Here is a 19,616-nt window from a genome sequence, read left to right as displayed (position 1 = left end):
CCACCACTACCTTGCTAAAGAAGCTGAGGGTAAAGGTTATGGACTGGCCAAGCATGTCTCCAGACCTAAACCCTATTGATCATCTGTGGGGGATCCTCAAACGGAAGGGGGAGGAGCGCGAGGTCTCTAACATCCACCAGCTCTGTGATGTCATCATGGAGGAAGGGAAGAGGACTCCAGTGGCAACCTGTGAAGCTCTGGTGACCTCCTTGCCCAAGAGGGTTCAAAATAATGGCGGCCACACAAAATATTGACACTTTGGGCCCAATTTGGACATTTTCACTTAGGGGGTGTCCTCACTTTTGTGGCCATTAGGTTTAGACATTAATGGCTGTTTGTTGGGTTGTTTTGAGGGGACGGCAAATTTACACCGTTATACAAGCTGTACACTCACTACACAACATTGTAGATACAAAGTGTCATTTCTTCAGTGTTGTCACATGAAAAGATACAAGAAAAGATTTACAGAAATGTGAGGGGTGTACTTACTTTTGTAAGATACTGTGTATACAGGAAGAGAGAGTATAATCACACAGGTAAGTCACCTCGCTGTCACATAACGATAAGCTAACCAAACATGTGGATTGATGGATTAGAGACACAGAATCTCTGAATGACCTTTCATTTCGCTGTGAAAAGAAAATGTCTTTTGTGGCCACAACAATAACAAGAAATATCAAGAGATGTAAAAAACAAAACAACAAAAAAAACACACAATCTACATTTGCATGACAGTGTTATAAAAGTAACAACAATAATAATAATAATAACAATAATAATAATAATAATACTAATAACAACAACAATATCAAGAGATATAAAAAAACAAAAAATAAAAAAAACAATCTACATTCGTATGACAGTGTTGGAAAAGTAACAACAATAATAATTATATACATAATAACAATAATAATAATATCATCACAGGAAACACGGATCTGATTTGTGATTCCTGGTAAATAAAATGTAACAAAGTAATAATTTTCACTTGTAAATCTGATCTGTCAGGAGGGAGGGGGAGGGGAGGGGGAGGGGCTAAAACCCAATTAGTAGAATATCAGTTGTCAGAAGACCAGGAATTATGCTAATTGGCTCCTGACCAATAATTAAGGACCAATGGTGACTCGGATGAGACGAGGAGCTCATTAAACCAGAAGCTAAATTGTGTTAGAGAAATTACCTTTGTTTATTAGACCCTCTGTCAGTTTTTTTTATTTATTTTTTTGCTGTCTGTGTCCTAATTGGGAGATTCACTCTTTCTATTTGTGCCATGTCCTCATTAGAACATTCACCCTCTCAGTGTATCCCGTGTCCTCCTTGGGAGATTCACCCTCTCTATTCCGGGGGTCTCAGTGAGTCCATGAGGCAGAACTTTGAGAGGGGCAACAAACTGAACCACGACCCCCTCTCTTCTCTTCTATTTACCCAGAAAATTCACCACCAAGACTTTGTTTTCAGCAGTTTTGTGTGACATGATGAGAACTGCCCCCCCCCCCCCGGGGCCCCTCCGCTTGCCCCTATACTGCCCTAGCCTGTCTATATACTACTCAAGTCTGTATATATACTACCCCAGCCTGCCCTCTATACTGCCCTAGCCTGCCCCTATACTGCCCTAGCCTGCCCCTATACTGCCCTAGCCTGCCCCTATACTACCCTAGCCTGCCCCTATACTACCCCATCCTGACCTCTATACTGCCTTAGCCTGTCCATATGCTACCCTAGCCTGTCCATATACTACCCTAGCCTGTCAATATACTGCCCTAGCCTGCCCCTATACTGCCCTAGCCTGCCCATATACTGCCCTAGCCTGCCCCTATACTGCCTAGCCTGCCCCTATACTGCCCTAGCCTGCCCCTATACTACCCTAGCCTGCCCCTATACTACCCTAGCCTGCCCCTATACTACCCTAGCCTGCCCCTATACTGCCCTAGCCTGCCCCTATACTGCCCTAGCCTGCCCATATACTGCCCTAGCCTGCCCTTATACTGCCCTAGCCTGCCCCTATACTACCCTAGCCTGCCCCTATACTACCCTAGCCTGCCCCTATACTGCCCTAGCCTGCCCCTATACTACCATAGCCTGCCCCTATACTGCCCTAGCCTGCCCCTATACTACCCTAGCCTGCCCCTATACTATCCTAGCCTGTCCATATACTACCCTAGCCTGTCCATATACTACCCTAACCTGTCCATATACTGCCCTAGCCTGCCCCTATACTGCCCCAGCCTGTCCATATACTACCCTAGCCTGTCTATATACTACCCTAGCCTGCCCCTATACTGCCTTAGCCTGTCCATATACTGCCCCAGCCCCCCCCCCCTTTTTATTTTATTTTTTTTGGGGGGGGGCAGCATTTTATTATGGACCCAGGTAGCACAATGTCTTGGGCCAGCCCTGGACCAAGCGCAGGCACGCTTCCAATGCGTCTTTTGCACATCCCCTATACTGCCCCAGCCTGTCCATATACTACCCCAGCCTGCTCCTAAACTGCCCTAGCCTGCCCCTACACTGCCCTAGGATGTCCATATACTACCCCAGCCTGCCCCTATACTGCCCCAGCCTGCCCATATACTACACTAGCCTGTCCATATACTTCCCTAGCCTGCCCCTATACTACCCCAGCCTGCCCCTATACTGCCCCAGCCTGTCCATATACTACTGCCGATGCCATAAACAATTAACGGCACCACTGCGCATCTTCTAAAGGGCAGCATGTTAGGAAAGAGTGCGATTTTTTTTGCGCACGTTCCCGACACGCAAAGATCCGAACCTAGCCTTACAGGCAGCAAAACAGTTAACTCCACCTACAAAAAAAAGTTTCCCTGGTCGATGAACCATTTCAGTAATTTGGAGCCAAACATTTTCCCTCTAATTCCCCCCGGAACACCTCCCCTCCCCCCCCCCCTAATCACGCCGCGCCCCGGCCATTCAGCTTATCAGAAATTTATGTTATTCCATTTTTAATAGACTTAAGCGCGCTCATCCGACATTAAATTTGCATCGCATCAGAAAACGTTACATAATCACAGCGCGGGAATGTATAAAAGTTTACCTCGGGTGCAGTTCTTCATGGCGAACGAGTCCACGGCGGCGGTGGTGGCGGCGGCGGCGGCGGCCGTCCCTCCTTCGTCATCGACGTAGTCCAAGGAGATCCGGAACGGCTTTCCCTTGTGTCTCACCGGTCCTCCCATGACGACCCATCTGAATTCGGTAGAGATCAGGAAACAAAAGCAGAGAAAGACGGAGATGAGTATCCACGCGGCTCTCCCGTTTCGCCCGCGCCCGCAAACCATCGCCCCCTGTGCCACCATGTTTTTTTTTTTGGCAAGCAAAGAGTCCACCTGTCTTCTTAGTCTATAGAAGTGGAGACGTATTCTAGGCTAAGCTTGTTCTGGGAAGTTTTGTTTTGCCGGGAATGAGACCTCATAGGCTACCGGCCGCCGCGATGACGCCACTCTAATTTCATCTACGAAATTTGTGACACAAGGAGACTCATCAGAGGTCTAATTCCAGAACACAGCGACCATTCTTCCCCCGACACACACCCAGCGCCCGCCGGAGTCAGGGGAGCTCAGCTGCCTGAGGGACGCTCGCAAGAGCTTGGATTTACGTCCTTCTTTGTAAATAGAGGATGTGTTCATTACGGGGGAAGGAAATCACACGCCTGCGTTCCCAAGACTGGGCGCTGCAAAGAGACTACCGGAGACAACTTCATCCCAACCGTCCTCAACTCCCAATAGCAGGGGCGGACTGACAACTCATGGGGCCCCCTGGCAATAGAAGATTATGGGGCCCCAGGGCTTACAGATGGGCACCACGCCAGGAAGCAGTGCAGAGGTGGTGCAGCTAAAATATCAGGATTTTCACATCAAAAGCATGTCGGTATCGTACATATCAGGGACAGATGTAAAAAAAAAACATATTTTTAGATACTGGGCCAGATTCTTGTAGTTCCTGCGGCGGCGTCGCGTAAGCTATTTACACTACGCCGCCCCAACCTACAGGAGCAAGTGCCGTATTCCCCAAACACTTGCTCCGTAGTTTGCGGCGGCGTAGTGTAATTGGCCCGGCGTATCCCCGCGTAATTCCAAGGGGGCGGCTTGTATTTAAATTAAGCGCGCCCCCGTGCCATTCAAACTGCGCATGCGCCGGGCTTAAAATAGCCCAGTGCGCATGCTCCAGTTCTCGACGGAAAACGTCAATGACGCCGACGTGTGCGTCATTGACGTAAAGTCGTATTCAAGAACGACTTACGAAAACGACGTACCCGACGGGAAAAGACGACGCGGACCCGACGCCATACTTAACATGGCATATGTGGGACTGGCGTAAGGTTACCCCTCATATAGCAGGGGTAACCTTACGCCTACGCAAACGACATAAGCGACGGTTACGTGACGCGATTTCGTTCGGGAAGTGACTTACACCTGTCGGATCTACGCCGTATCTATGCGAAAATGATTCTAGGAATCACTCGCATAGATACGCGGGTCAAAAAACAGAGATACGAGGGTGTTTCCTGAGATACTCCATCGTAACTCTTCTGAGAATCTGGCCCACTGGCCCTGGTTTTACTGAGCCTGGCTACCCTGATGGGCCCCCTAGTGGCATGGGGCCCTCGGTCAATGCCCGAGTGCTCGAATGGTCAGTCCGCCCCTGCCCAATAGTCATGAAGATTACAAAGAAGAGCGCTGCCACCTACAGATCACACAGAAGACTTATATATATATTTTGGGATGTTAATTAGGGATGAGCCGAACACCCCCTGCCCCGTTCGGTTCGCAGCAGAACATGCGAACACGCAAACACAGTTTAAGGCCCAGATTCTCGTCCAGCGGCGGAATTTTGTGCGGGCGTAACGTATCCGCTTTACGTTACGCCTCTGCAACTTAGACGGTCAAGTGCAGTATTCTCAAAGCACTTGCTCCGTAAGTTGCGGCGGCGTAGCATAAATCGGCCGGCGTAAGCCCGCCTAATTCAAATTTGAAACAGGGGGGCGTGTTTTATGTAAAACTACTGTGACCCGATGCGATTGACGTTTTTGCGGAACGCCGCATGCGCCGTCCGTGGAATTTCCCAGTGTGCATTGCTCCAAAGTACGCCGCAAGGACGTCATTGGTTTCGAAGTGACGTCCAGCCCCATTCACGGACAACTTACGCAAACGACGTAACTTTTTCAAATTTCGACGCAGGAACGACGGCCATACTTAACATTGGTACGCCTCACTTATGCCTCATATAGCAGGGGCAACTATACGCCGGGAAAAGCCTAACGTAAATGTCGTAACTTTACTGCGTCGGCCGCGCGTACGTTCGGGAATTCGCGTATCTAGCTAATTTGCATACTCGACGCGGAATTCGACGGAAGCGCCACCTAGCGGTCAAAAAAAAATTGCAGTTAAGATCCGACGGCGTAAGAGACTTACGCCTGTCGGATCTAATGGATATCTATGCGTAACTGATTCTAAGAATCAGGCGCATAGATACGACGGGTCGGATTAGGACTTACGACGGCGTACATGGCGCTGCGCCATCGTAAGTCCTTTCAGAATCTGGGCCAGAGTCTATGGGACACGAACGTGAAAAATCAAAAGTGCAAATTTTAAAGGCTAATATGCAAGTTATTGTCCTAAAAAGTATTTGGGGACCCGGGTCCTGCCCCAGGAAACATGTATCAATGCAAAAAAAAAGTTTTAAAAACTACCGTTTTTTTTTCGGGAGCAGTGATTTTAATAATGCTAAAAGTGAAACAATAAAAGCGAAATATTCCTTTAACCACTTAAGGACCCCTTCACGCCGATATACGTCAGCAGAATGGCACGGCTGGGCACATCCACGTACATGTACGTTGCCCTTTAAGCCCAGCCTTGGGGTCGTGCGGGCGCGTGCACGCGACCCAGTCAGAAGCTCCGTGACAGCGGCCGCGGGACTCGCGGACCCCGATCGCCGCTGGAGTCCCGCGATCGGTCGTCCGGAGCTGAAGAACGGGGAGAGGTGAGTGTAAACACAGCTTCCCCGTTCTTCACTGTGGCGCTGTCATTGATCGTGTGTTCCCTGATATAGGGAAACACAATCAATGACGTCACACCTACAGCCACACCCCCCTACAGTTAGAAACACAGATGAGGTCACACATAACCCCTTCAGCGCCCCCTTGTGGTTAACTCCCAAACTGCAATTGTCATTTTCACAGTAATCAGTGCATTTTTTATGCATTTTTTTGCTGTGAAAATGCCAATGGTCCCAAAAATGTGTCAAAAGTGTCCGATGTGTCCGCCATAATGTCGCAGTCACGAAAAAAATCGCTGATCGCCGCCATTAGTAGTAAAAAAAAAAAAATTTATAAAAATGCAATAAAACTATCCCCTATTTTGTAAACGCTATAAATGTTGCGCAAACCAATCGATAAACGCTTATTGCGATTTTTTTTACCAAGAATAGGTAGAAGAATACGTATCGGCCTAAACTGAGGGAAAAAAACATTTATATATATTTTTTGGGGATATTTATTATAGCAAAAAGTAAAAAATATTGAATTTTTTTCAAAATTGTCGCTCTATTTTTGTTTATAGCGCAATAAATAAAAACCGCAGAGGTGATCAAATACCACCAAAAGAAAGCTCTATTTGTGTGAAAAAAGGTATATACATTTCATTTGTGTACAAAATTACATTTCTAAAAGGAAAAAAAGTCATTTAAAACTACTTGCGGCTATAATGAATTGTCTGGTAATTGTGCGGTCGTGCACGACCGCGCAATTACCAGACAATTCATTATAGCCGCGAGTAGTTTTAAATGACTTTTTTTCCTTTTAGAAATGACATTTTGTGCAGGGACTGTTCCAAACACGGGAAACATGCGCTACTTTACAGGCATACTATAGCCACCCCCCCCCCCCCAAGGTACGAAATTTAAAGGAGTATTTCACTTTTAGCATTATTAAAATCCGGGTTCAGTTTTGCATGGGCGCGCAATTACCAGTTAAAGTGACTGAAGTGGTTAAGACGCAGTCAATCCGATATTCATCATTCTCTGCAAGGTGAATCTTCTCGCGTGTGATTTTGAATGGCAGCGACTGATTCGCCGCCGCCGCCGGTGAATATTGGATAAAAGCCGCGTTTGCTACTTTATGAATCTGCCCTTTAGAGTTTGATGCAGACGATCCTCTTGCGTGAGTTGCGGAGAGAAACTAATTATATAATGTTCTCGTCACTTCTTATAAAAGCTTCTGACATGAAATGATGGAGATAAAAAGGTGGAAATGGCGGCGGCGGCGGTGGGGGGATGGGAGGGTTGTGCATTAGAGACTTTTTGTTCCCAAGAGAACACAGAAAATATATTGTTATTGAGCCGTCAGTAAACGCCATAAACGCACAGGAAGTGATCTGATGAACGATCGCCCGTCATTTACTCTTTTTTTTTTACTTAAACGATCGTTAATTCTAAAGCCGTTATTTACAGAGACGTCACGTCCCAACTCATCATAGAGACGCCAATTTGTTTCCTAAATGTTTGAAGCGTCAGCAATACTCCGATGTGATGAAGGAGCGGAACGTGGCAGAAGATTTACCCCCCCCTTTCATGACCAGGCCATTTTTTACTATTCAGCACTGCGCTACTTTCACTGGTAAATGCGCGGTCGTGATAGGCCCCCTCCACACTGTGCGGATCCGCTTGCAGCAGGAGGGATCTCTGCATTTGATCTCCGCTGAGCCGGGGGATGACAGGTCCTCTCTCTGCTCACTGAGCGGGGAGGGGCTTGTCAAGCGTCACCAGGGCCGCCATCAGGGGGGTACAGGCAGTACACCTGTAAGGGGCCCGGTGGTCCCCAGGGGCCCGGATGGCATCCCCGCTTTTTTTTTATTCATCAGCACCCAAAGCCCCCCCCCCCCCCGACCTCTAAGGGGCCCGGTTGGCATCCCCCTTTTTTTTTTATCATTTGTTCATCAGCACCCAAAGCCCCCCCCCCCCCCGACCTCTGAGGGGCCCGGGTGGCTTCCCCCCTTTTTTTCGTCAGCACCCAAAGCCCCCCCTCGACCTCTAAGGGGCCCGGATGGCATCCCCCTTTTTTTTCTTATTATTTGTTCGTAGGCACACAAAGCCCCCCCCCCGACCTCTAAGGGACCCGGATGGCATCCCCCCTTTTCTTCCGTCAGCACCCAAAGCCCCCCGACCTCTAGGGGGCCCGGATGGCATCCCCCCTTTTTTTCGTCAGCACCCAAAGCCCCCCCTGACCTCTAAGGGGCCCGGATGGCATCCCCCCTTTTCTTCCGCCGGCACCCAAAGCCCCCCCCCGACCTCTAGGGGACCCGGATGGCATCCCCCCTTTTCTTTCGTCGGCACCCAAAGCCCCCCCCCGACCTCTAGGGGACCCGGATGGCATCCCCCCTTTTTTTCGTCAGCACCCAAAGCCCCCCGGCCTCTAAGGGGCCTGGATGGCATCCCCCTTTTTGTTTATTCTTTTTTTATTTGTCAGCACCCAAAGCCCCCCGACCTTAATTCGTCAATTGCGCTTCCCAACTTGCGCCACCCCCCCGCTTCTCAACTTGCGACACTCCCTCCACTCCTCAATTCCTCAATTTGCGGCGGCAGCACCGCCCCCCCCCCCCCCCCCCCCCCCCGGTTCTTTGCTCCAGGGGGCCCATGCCGGAAGCTGTGTAATTCCTGATGGCGGGCCCTGAGCGCCGCTGTCTCCTATGAAGATTATTATTATTATTATATAAACAAAAGAATTTCTGTTATAAAACATATTTCAGAAAACAGTAATGTTTATATATATTTTTTTTAATTTTATTCAATTCATTTCTATTGTTTACTCTATAATTTTCTATTATTTTATTTTCTATTCTATTCTTTTTTATTCTTTTCCACTCGAATTTAAATGTATTCTATTCAAAATTCACATTTCAGAAGATGTTTATGTTCATTCTATTCTGTTGTATTTTCTATTCATTTTATTTTCTATTTTTTTTTCTTTTCTTTTGGTAATATAGGGGGGTAATTTACTTTAGCGCCGCAGCTCTAATTAGCGCTAATTGCCACGAATTAGCGCTAAAACGGTATTCACTATGATAAAATTGGTATAAATTCGCGCCACAGAGCAAGATTTGAATATTACCACTGGGATAACATTAAACCCTAATTTATGTGAATTAAGCAAAGAATTCTATCACAACTTGGAAGCAGCCTCCCTATAACAGTGTCTGAACAGTGATAGTGAATTGGTAGGGTAGGGGGCACTACATGCAAATAAATATAAGTTATGCCCTAATAACATATATAATAAAATTAATAAATAAATAAATGTGCATTCATGTGTATAAAGTCCATATATGACCAATAACAATTGTGCAAATAAATAAATAATAAAGTCCAAAGCCTGTGTGCATCCAATGCTTGCCACGATACACACAGGATATATGCAATACTGATTTGTTTACTGAAGAAATAATCTGTGCTCACAAAGCCTTCACCATAGTAATAAACACCCGACGTGATCAGATAAAGGATGGCTCCTTACCGACTCCAATTGACTCTTTAACTAAAAAGAAGTCAAATGCGCTTTTTGGGAAACCCTGTCCCATGTGATTGGACTCCAATCTTGCAGTCAGTTTGATGATACATATACCAGGAAGAGAGACCACAATAGTGTGATACCTTTTATTAAAACTTGATAAATATAAAAACTTTAGCCAAATGGCTGCTCACCAGATCAGGTGCCACAATCAAGGCACTGAGGCTGTAGGCATAAATCAGGTAGAACAAAGAGGGTGTACGTTGCGGTGTGCTGCAGCAGCGGTGCATACGATGTGGCGTGCGTGTCAGCTCTGACAACCAGCAGACCCGGAAGTGCGTCGTACGTGAATGGTGTACGCCTCGACGTACGTTTCGTAAGAATTACGTCATCAGGAAGCGTGATAAGTATCAGATAAGTATTCACTATAGTGCTGGAGAGAAAATAACTCCCAAAATCGAATTTACTGTGGGGGTCAGTTACTACAGCGCTAAAACGGTATTTTAGCGCTGTATTTATTTTATTTTTTTGCACTGCAGGATCATTTTTCAAATGATCCTGCAGTGCAAAAAAATAAAATAAAAAATAGAGCTCAAATAAGGCCAATAAGAATTCAACTCTCAGAAACTGGGCGCTAATGCAAATGAAAAGCAGCGCTATTGCCGGAAATAATGGCTGTCAGATCACATATGCGGGAAATGGTGGAAGTCAATGGGGCTCACTGAAGCCTTATTTGTAAGTTCTCTGCCATAAAAAGTATTTGGGGACCCGGGTGTTTGGGGTTTTGGGGACCCAGTGAGGAGACCAATGCTGTGTTCCCAGTACAGAGGAACACACATCGGTCTCCTCTCCTTGTGAGTCCCCCTCCCCCCTACAGTTAGAACACACTTTAGGGAACATATTTAACCCCTTCAGTGCCCCCTAGTGTTAACCCCTTCCCTGACAGTCACATTTATACAGTAATCAGTGCAGTTTTATAGCACTAATCGCTGTATAAATGACAATGGTCCCAAAAATGTGTCAAAAGTGTCCGATGTGCCCGCCGCCATTACTAGTAAAAAAAACAAATAAAAAAATGCCATAATTCTCTTCCCTATTTTGTAGATGCTAGAACTTTTGCGCAAACCGATCAAATACGCTTATTGCCATTATTTTTTTTTTTTTACCAAAAATATGTATCGGTCTAAACTGTGTAAAAAAAATTGCTTTTAAAAAAAAAAAAAAATTATAATATTTATTAAATCAAAAAGTAAAAGATAATGGCCCGGATTCACGTAAGATACGCCGCGTAAGTGTAAATATGCGCCGTCGTATCTGTGCGCCGTGCCCACAAACTAAGATACGCCTAAAAATAGGCTTCATCCCACCGACGTAACTTGCCTACGACGGCGTAGGGTGGGCGCATATTTACGCTGGTCGTATTTGGCGCACCCGTTGATTTTCTATTCACATATGCAAATGAGGGAGATACGCCGATTCACGAACGTGCGTGCGCCCGACGCGTAAAGTCATGCGTCCGGCGTAAAGTTATGCCCCATAAAGGAGGTGTAACTCAGCAGCATCCATGCAAAGGGCTGCACCAGGGAACACAAGCCGGCGTATTTTACGTAGTTTACGTAGGACGTGAATATGGCTGGGCGTAAGTTACGTTCACGCCGTAGGCAGTGATCCAACTTTTCTTAGGGAGTACTTCCGACGTGATTCTGAGCATGCGCCCACGGGACGGCGCGTGCGCCGTTCGTTATATGTATCTGTCTAGCGCTCGGCCCATCATTTGCATGGGGTCACGCCTCATTTGCATGGCTCACGCCCACTTCCACTTACGCCGGCTTACGCCTAAGAAACCCAGCGCAGATTTGGCAGCACTGGCTTTGTGAATCCAGTGCTTGCCTCTCTGCGCTGCGTCGGCGTAGCGTACAGGAGATACGCTAAGGCGGCATAAATATGCGCCGATGTATGTGATTCCGGGCCAGTGTGTTTTTTTCCAAAATTGTTGCTCTTCTTTTGTTTATGGCGCAAAAAATAAAAACCGCAGAGGAAAAGAAAGCTCTATTTGTGGGGGAAAAAGGGTGTCAATTTTGTTTGGGAGCCACGTCGCACGACCGCGCAATTGTCATTCAAAGTGCGACAGCGCTGAAAACTAAAAATTGGTCTGGGCAGGAAGGGGGTGAAAATGCCCCGTATGGAAGGGGTTAAGAGAACTTTCTCTTTCTGTTCTTTTTTCCTTTATGATCTGCACACCAACCCCCCCCCCCCCCAGAGAGAGAGCGCGAATCTCCACGCCGTTCTTTCATGTCAGGAGAACACACGTCTCCGGCCATCCTGGGGGACAATCTCAGCAATGGTGTCAAATGCCTTTTAGTCCTCACCACCCGGGCAGAGTTCATACAAATAACTCCCCGAGGGCGACATTTCCGCATATGGCGCAACTCCGAGCGGCAAGTCCAAGCAATCCGTATTAACCACTTCAGCCCCTGAAGGATCCCCCCCCCCCTTAATGACCAGGACATTTTTTTGCGATATGGCACTGCTTTACTTTAACTGGCAATTGCGCGGTCGTGCGACGCTGTACCCACAAATAGAGCTTTCTTTTAGTGGTATTTGATCACCTCTGCGGTTTTTATTTTTTGCACTATAAACAAAAAAAAAGACAATTTTGAAAAAAAATATATATTATTTTTTTTAATTCATGCTATAATACAAACCAAAATATATATATACATTTCTTCATCAGTTTAGGCCAACATGTATTCTTCTACATATTATTGGTAAAAAAAATTGATTGGTTTGCGCGAAAGTTATAGCGTCTACAAATTAGAGGATAGTTTTATGGCATTTTTAGTAATAATTTTTATTTTACTAGTAATGGCGGCGATCTACGGTACACCTGTAAGGGGCCCAGAGGTCCCCAGGGCCCCCGGATGGCACCCCCCCCCCACCTTTTTTTTTTATACATTTTTTTTTTGTATTTTTTTTTTATTAAAGGGCCCCGGAAGACAACCCTCCCTTTTTTTTATATAAAAAATGTTTTAATTTTTTTTTATATATATTTGTTTTATTTCTCTTTTTTTCTTTTTTCTTTTTATTAAAGGGCCCTCAGGTCCCCAGATGGCTACCCCCCCCCTTATATATATATACACCGTATTTATCGGCGTATACCGCGCACTTTTTTGCCCTGAAAATCAGGGCAAAATCGTGGGTGCGCAATATACGCCGATACCCACTTCCTGTGCCGAGTTTGAACCACTGCGCCGAAAATATACCGAGCGCAGTACACTCAGGTATAGTCGGGCAGGCACGGCTCCTCTCGCGGTCACGTCCTTGACGTACAGGATGCACAGGACCGTGACCGCGAGAGGAGCCAAGCCTGCCCGACTATACCTGAGTGTACTGCGCTCGGTATATGCCGGCGCAGTGGTTCAAACTCGGCGCGGGAAGCGGGCATCGAGCAGCAGAGGACACCACGATGGCCGCAGAAGGACGCCAGAACCGACGAGGAGGACACCACTGAAGCCGCAGACGGACGTTGGACCCGACGAGGCCGCCGATGGACGCTGCGCAAGACACCAAAACTGTAAGTACTAAAATGTGTTTTTTTTACAGGAATGCGGGTCCACATTAGGGGTGCGCGCTATACGCCAGAGCGCGCAATACCCCGATAAATATTGTATATATATATATATATATACACATATATATATATATATATATATATATATATATATAAAATCTTTTTTTATATATATTTATATATATATTTTTTGTAAGGGGTTCAAAGGTCCCCAGGGCAACCCCCCCCCTTTTTTTGTCCATCAGCACCCAAAGCCCCCTGATCTCAATTTGCAGCGGCAGCATTCCCCCCGCTTCTCAATTTGAGGCAACAGCCCATGCCTGAAGCTGAGTAAAGGGCCCCATAATTCCTGATGGCGGCCCTGACTGCGACATTATGGCGGACACATCGGACACTTTTGGCGCTATTTTGGGACCATTCACATTTATACAGCGATCAGTGCTATAAAAATGCACTGATTATACTGTGTAAATGACACTGGCAGTGGAGGGGTTAACCACTAGGGGGCTGTAAAGGTAAAAGTTTTTTTCAGCTTAATGCATTTTTTTTTTTTTTGTAATTTTTTTCCAATTTTTAATTTTAATTTAATTTTTTTAATTGCATTTTAGTGTAAATATGAGATGTGACGTCTTTTTGACCCCCAGATCTCATATTTAAGAGGACCTGTCATGATTTTTTCTATTACAAGGGATGTTTACATTCCGTCTAATAGGAATAAAAGTGAAGCAATTTTTTTTTTTTTAAATAAATAAAATCAAGTAAAATAAATTAGTATAAAAATAAAAAAAAACGACCTCGCGTGCAGAAGCGAACGCATACGTAAGTCGCGCCCGCATATGAAAACCTTATTCAAACCACACATGTGAGGTATCGCCACGATTGGTAGAGCGAGAGCAATAATTCTAGCCCTAGACCTCCTCTGTAACTCAAAACATGCAACCTGTAGAATTTTTGAAACGTTGCCTATGGAGATTTTTAAGGGTAAAAGTCTGTCGCCATTCCACGAGCGGACGCAATTTTGAAGCGTGACATGTTGGGTATGAATTTACTCGGCGTAACATTATCTTTCACAATATAAAAAAAAAATTGGGCTAACTTTACTGTTGTCTTATTTTTTTTATCAAAAAAAGTGAATTTAAAAAAAAGTGCGCCTGTAAGACCGCTGCGCAAATACGGCGTGACATAAAGTATTACAATGACCGCCATTTTATTCTCTAGGGTGTTCGAATTTTTATATATATATAACTTTGGGGGTTCTAAGTAATTTTCTAGCAAAGAATTTATTTTTTTTTACTTTTAGGCTGCATTCACACAGTAACGCCGCGTACGCGGCGTATTTTGCCGCGAATTGTTTACTTTTTTTTTTTCTTTTTTAACAAATCATTTCCATTGCTGTCTATGGCTGAACGCCAATGCCGCCTGAAAAAAAGGGTCCGGGACTTGTTTTCAGGTGGCAGGCGTACGGCGTTCGGCGTGAGATGTGAACCATCTCATAGACAGCAATGGAAATTCGCCCCTCCAGCGTATCGAGCGTCGGGGGGTTTTGTCGCCTAGGTGTGAATGAAGCCTTAAACAACATATCTGAAAAAGAGGCCCGGTCCTTAAGTGGTTAAATATAATTATTTTTATTTCATTATTGCATTTGAGCAGAAAAACGCTTAAAAAAATGCATGGCAAAACGGGCTCAAAAATGCTCAAAAAAGTGCATTTCTATGCATTTCTATGAAACAGAAAAAAAAAGCTTCAACAATGCACCTGTCTGCCCGATTGGAGCTACAAAAAAAAAATCTCCAGAACTTTTTTGAGCTTCGGGGCGACTTGTAGCGGAGATGCGAATCGTCTCCATAGAGAATAATTGATTTTTTTTTTCTCCTCCGGCGTTTTGCAGCTTCCTGTGAACGGGGCCTTAGAAGCTCAGAACTGCCTTGTGCAGTATATATTATATATACCCGTGTACCGATCCCCTGCGGTGATGTAAAGTGGGTCATCCTCTGGAGGAACTACTGGCCAGATTCAGAGAGAGTTACGCCGGCGTATCAGTAGATCTACGCCGACGTAACTCGGAATCTGCGCCGTCCTAAGTTTAAGTGTATTCTCAAACTGAGATACACTTAAACCTATCTAAGATACGTCAGCCTGCGCCGTCGTATCTTAGGGTGCAATATTTCCGCTGGCCGCTAGGTGGCGCTTCCGTTGAGTTCGGCGTAGAATATGTAAATGCCTAGATACGCCTATTCACGAACGTACGTGTGCCCGTCGCAGTAAAGATACGCCGTTTACGTAAGGCGTTTTCCGGCGTAAAGTTATTCCTTTAAATAGCTGGCCTAGTCAATGTTAAGTATGGCCGTCGTTCCCGCGCCGAATTTTGAAATTTTTACGTCGTTTGCGTAAGTCGTCCGTGAATGGGGCTGGACGTAATTTCCGTTCACGTCGAAACCAATACGTCCTTGCGGCGTACTTTGGAGCAATGCACACTGGGATATGTCCACGGACGGCGCATGCGCCGTTCGTAAAAAAACGCCAATCACGTCGGGTCACCAAAAATTAACATAAAACACGCCCCCTCATCCTCATTTGAATTAGGCGCACTTACGCCGGCCCCATTTACGCTACACCGCCGTAAGTTAGGAGGCAAGTGCTTTGTGAATACAGTACTTGCCTCTCTGACTTAAGGCGGCGTAGAGTAAATACGATACGCTACGCCGCTTAAAGATACGCGCCCCTACCTGAATCTGGCTATTCATGTCCCAGAATGTAAAGCAGGACGCGGGTCTCGCATAGGATCTCATGATGTAAGAACGGGAATTTGTTGCTGCAGACAAGAGACCCCCACTGATACATAAGCCCCCCCCTCCCCCCCCCCTATGATGGCTCCATAGCTGCGGCTCCATATGTCGATGCTTTGCCCTCCGGCGAGTCCTGCGATCGATACTTTTGTACCCGCGATGGAAGTTCCTGCCTTTGGCGAGGCCGGCGGTCAATGCTGAACATCCACATCGGGGACAAGGAGGACAGAAGACAATGCCGCCACAGCTGTCCGTTGCCCCCCCGGGGCCACGGACAGAGCCAAAAGATTGGTCTAATTAATGGCTAATTAACCAATGAACTGCCCAGCATAGTGCCCGGCGGTGGTCATTACTGCGGAGAGAAGAACCAGGAGGGCATTGATAAGGCAATCAGGAATATTAACGCCTTGTGCCCCATGGACCCGAGCAATTCTTACATTGTAGCTATGGGGCTCGTGACTCTGATAACTTTCTCATTTCTATTGATACTTATACAGTAGTAATATATTGGGGGGGGGGGGGGGCTTTCTCTTGACAAAGTATGTTATCTTTATACTCTAAAGACAAGTGAAAGTAAAAAAAAACAAAGAAAAACACGTTTTTGTTCCCCTGTGTTCTAGCCAGGAATTATGGGGCCCCTTACACAGCTTCAGGCATGGCCCCCCTGGAGTAGAGAACCGGGGGGGGGGGGGGGGTACTTCCGCCTCAAATTTAGAAGTGGAGGAGTGCCGCCACTAATTGAGAAAATTTAGAAGCGGGGGGCTTTGTGTGCTGACGAAATAAAAATAAAAGGGGGGTTCGCCCTGGGGACCTCTGGGCCCCTTACAAAAAATAAATTATATATATATAAATATATATTAAAAAAGGGGGGGGGGTAGACATCCGGGCCCCTGGGGACCTTCGGGCCCTTTAATAAAAAGAAAATATATATATATATATATATAAAAAAAAATTATAAAAAGGGGGGTTGCCATCCGTGGCCCCGGGGACCTCTGGGCCCTTTAATAAAAAAAAGACAAAATTCATATATAAATAAAAAAACGATTTTTATTTAAAAAAAAAAAGGGGTGTTGCCATCCGGGGGCCCTCCGGGCCCTTTAATAAAAAGAATATATATATATATATATATATATATATATATATATATATATATATATATATATATATATATATATATATATATATATATATATATATATATATATGTATATAAATAAAAAAAAATACATTTTATAAAAAAAAAGGGGGGGTTGCCATCTGTGGCCCCGGGGACCTCTGGGCCCTTTAATAATAAAAAAAAAGACAAAATATATATAAATAAAAAAACGATTTTTATAAGAAAAAAGGGGGGTTGCCATCTGGGGCCCTGGGGACCTCTGGGCCCTTTAATAATAATAAAAAAAGACAAAATATATATAAATAAAAAAACGATTTTTATAAGAAAAAAGGGGGGTTGCCATCTGGGGCCCTGGGGACCTCTGGGCCCTTTAATAATAAAAAAAAAGACAAAATATATATAAATAAAAAAACGATTTTTATAAGAAAAAAGGGGGGTTGCCATCTGGGGCCCTGGGGACCTCTGGGCCCTTTAATAATAAAAAAAAAAGACAAAATATATATAAATAAAAAAAAGATTTTTATAAGAAAAAAGGGGGGTTGCCATCTGGGGCCCTGGGGACCTCTGGGCCCTTTAATAATAAAAAAAAAGACAAAATATATATAAATAAAAAAACGATTTTTATAAGAAAAAAGGGGGGTTGCCATCTGGGGCCCTGGGGACCTCTGGGCCCTTTAATAATAAAAAAAAAAGACAAAATATATATAAATAAAAAAACGATTTTTATAAGAAAAAAGGGGGGTTGCCATCTGGGGCCCTGGGGACCTCTGGGCCCTTTAATAAAAAATAAAAAAAACTAAAGAAAAAATATATATATATAAAAAAACTATTTTTATAAAAAAAAGGGGGACCTCTGGGCCCTTTAATAATATATATATAAAAATATATAAAAAAAGGGGGTTGCCATCCGGGGCCCTGGGGATCCCCGGGCCTCTTACGGAAAAAAAAGTGGTCGCCATCCGGGCCCCTGGGGACCTCCGGGCCCCTTACAGGTGTACAGCTTGTACCCCCCTGATAGTGGCCGTGGTTCTAGCTACAATATAGACGTACGCCACGGTCTTTGGCTCAGTGAAAAGGGGTGGAGCCAACGAAACCGCAGAGGGCCGGTGTAGAAGCTCGTCCCTTTGATCTGCAAGTGAATGAAACCGAGTAGATGCAAAAGTAACAATGTGACTTTGTATCTCTTTGTCTCCTGTCTTAACAACGTTTATAAACAATGTTACTTTGTATCTCTCTATTCATATCCGATCAATGTTTATAAACAATGTTACTTTGTATCTCTCTATTCATATCCGATCAATGTTTATAAACAATGTTACTTTGTATCTCTCTATTCATATCCGATCAATGTTTACAAACAATGTTTGGGCAAATCGTCGTAGCCGTACTTCGGCCGCTTTAAGACCACTGATATAGGGAAAGACGATCACACGTCCAGCCCCGCCCCCCTACAGTTAGAAACACACTTGAGGTCACACATAACCCCTTCAGCGCCCCCTAGTGGTTAACTCCTAAACTGCAATTGTCATTTTCACAGTAATCAGTGCATTTGTATAGCACTTTTCGCTGTGAAAATGTCAATGGTCCCAAAAATGTGCCAAAATTGTCCGAAGTGTCCGCCATAATGTCGCAGTGACGAAAAAAAATCGCTGATCGCCGCCATTAGTAGAATTTTTTTTTTTTATAAAAATGCAATAAAACTATCCCCTATTTTGTAAACGCTATAAATTTTGCGCAAACCAATCGATAAACGCTTATTGCGATTTTTTTTACCAAAAATATGTAGAAGAATACGTATCGGCCTAAACTGAGGGAAACATATGTTTTTTATATATCTTTTTGGGGATATTTATTATAGCAAAAAGTAAAAAGTATTGCATTTTTTTCTAAATTGTCGCTCTATTTTTGTTTATAGCGCAAAAAATAAAAAATGCAGAGGTGATCAAATACCACCAAAAGAAAGCTCTATTTGTGGGGATAAAAGGACGCTAATTTTGTTTGGGAGTCACATCGCAGGAATTGCCTCAACTCGTAGAAGTGGGAAAGGGGGCCGAGAGAAACTTTTCTTGGCTGCAGAAATATTTCCTAAAATATTTGCCAAAAAAAAAAATATATATATATAAAACTTTTCCCTTCTGTTTATTTAATGTAGACATTTCGGGGGGGGGGGGGGTTTATCTCTCGGTGAAGATTTGGCTCCTGCAGAGTAATAAATCCGGAGGAAACGTTATCATCACCTTTTTATTTCCTGCACACAAAAACAAAACATGGTCCAAAAAAAGGGGGGGGGGTGAGAAAAAAAAGTGGAAATGTAACATCTTGATGAGGGGGGGGGGGCACCATGAAATCTGTGCGCTGAGATAATATCCACATTCTCACACATTCATTTCTTCCACCCACTCAGCTTCTGCTGCTAAGAAATGTGCGAAATTTACCTGAAAAGAAAAGGAAAAAAAAAATCGTAGGATTTTTTTTTGGGGGGGGGGGGGGGTGTTCATTTAAATCCGATTTCTTTTAGTTCAGTTGCCTAAATCATTTTGGGCATCTTTTTTTTTTTTTTTCTTTTTTTCAGTCCCACAACAAGAGTGAGCAGCACGCTAGAAAGGACGGCACAGAGCGCGGTACACA

General features: G+C 44.8%; 1 protein-coding gene across 1 annotated transcript in view; it reads right to left on the bottom strand.

The window, feature by feature from the left end:
* The window catches only part of ALK (ALK receptor tyrosine kinase), a 388,017-nt gene that overhangs the window by 226,097 nt on the left and 142,304 nt on the right, over positions 1 to 19,616 (bottom strand). The window contains exon 2 of the mRNA XM_040351843.1: positions 3,053 to 3,201. Coding sequence (XP_040207777.1) covers positions 3,053 to 3,201 — 149 coding nt within the window. The remainder of the gene's footprint in view (positions 1 to 3,052; positions 3,202 to 19,616) is intronic.

The sequence above is a fragment of the Rana temporaria genome, chromosome 4 (assembly GCF_905171775.1).
Source record: "Rana temporaria chromosome 4, aRanTem1.1, whole genome shotgun sequence".
NCBI lineage: Eukaryota > Metazoa > Chordata > Amphibia > Anura > Ranidae > Rana > Rana temporaria.
Note: the sequence above shows the minus strand (reverse complement) of the source record. Positions and strands in the feature narration are given on the sequence as shown.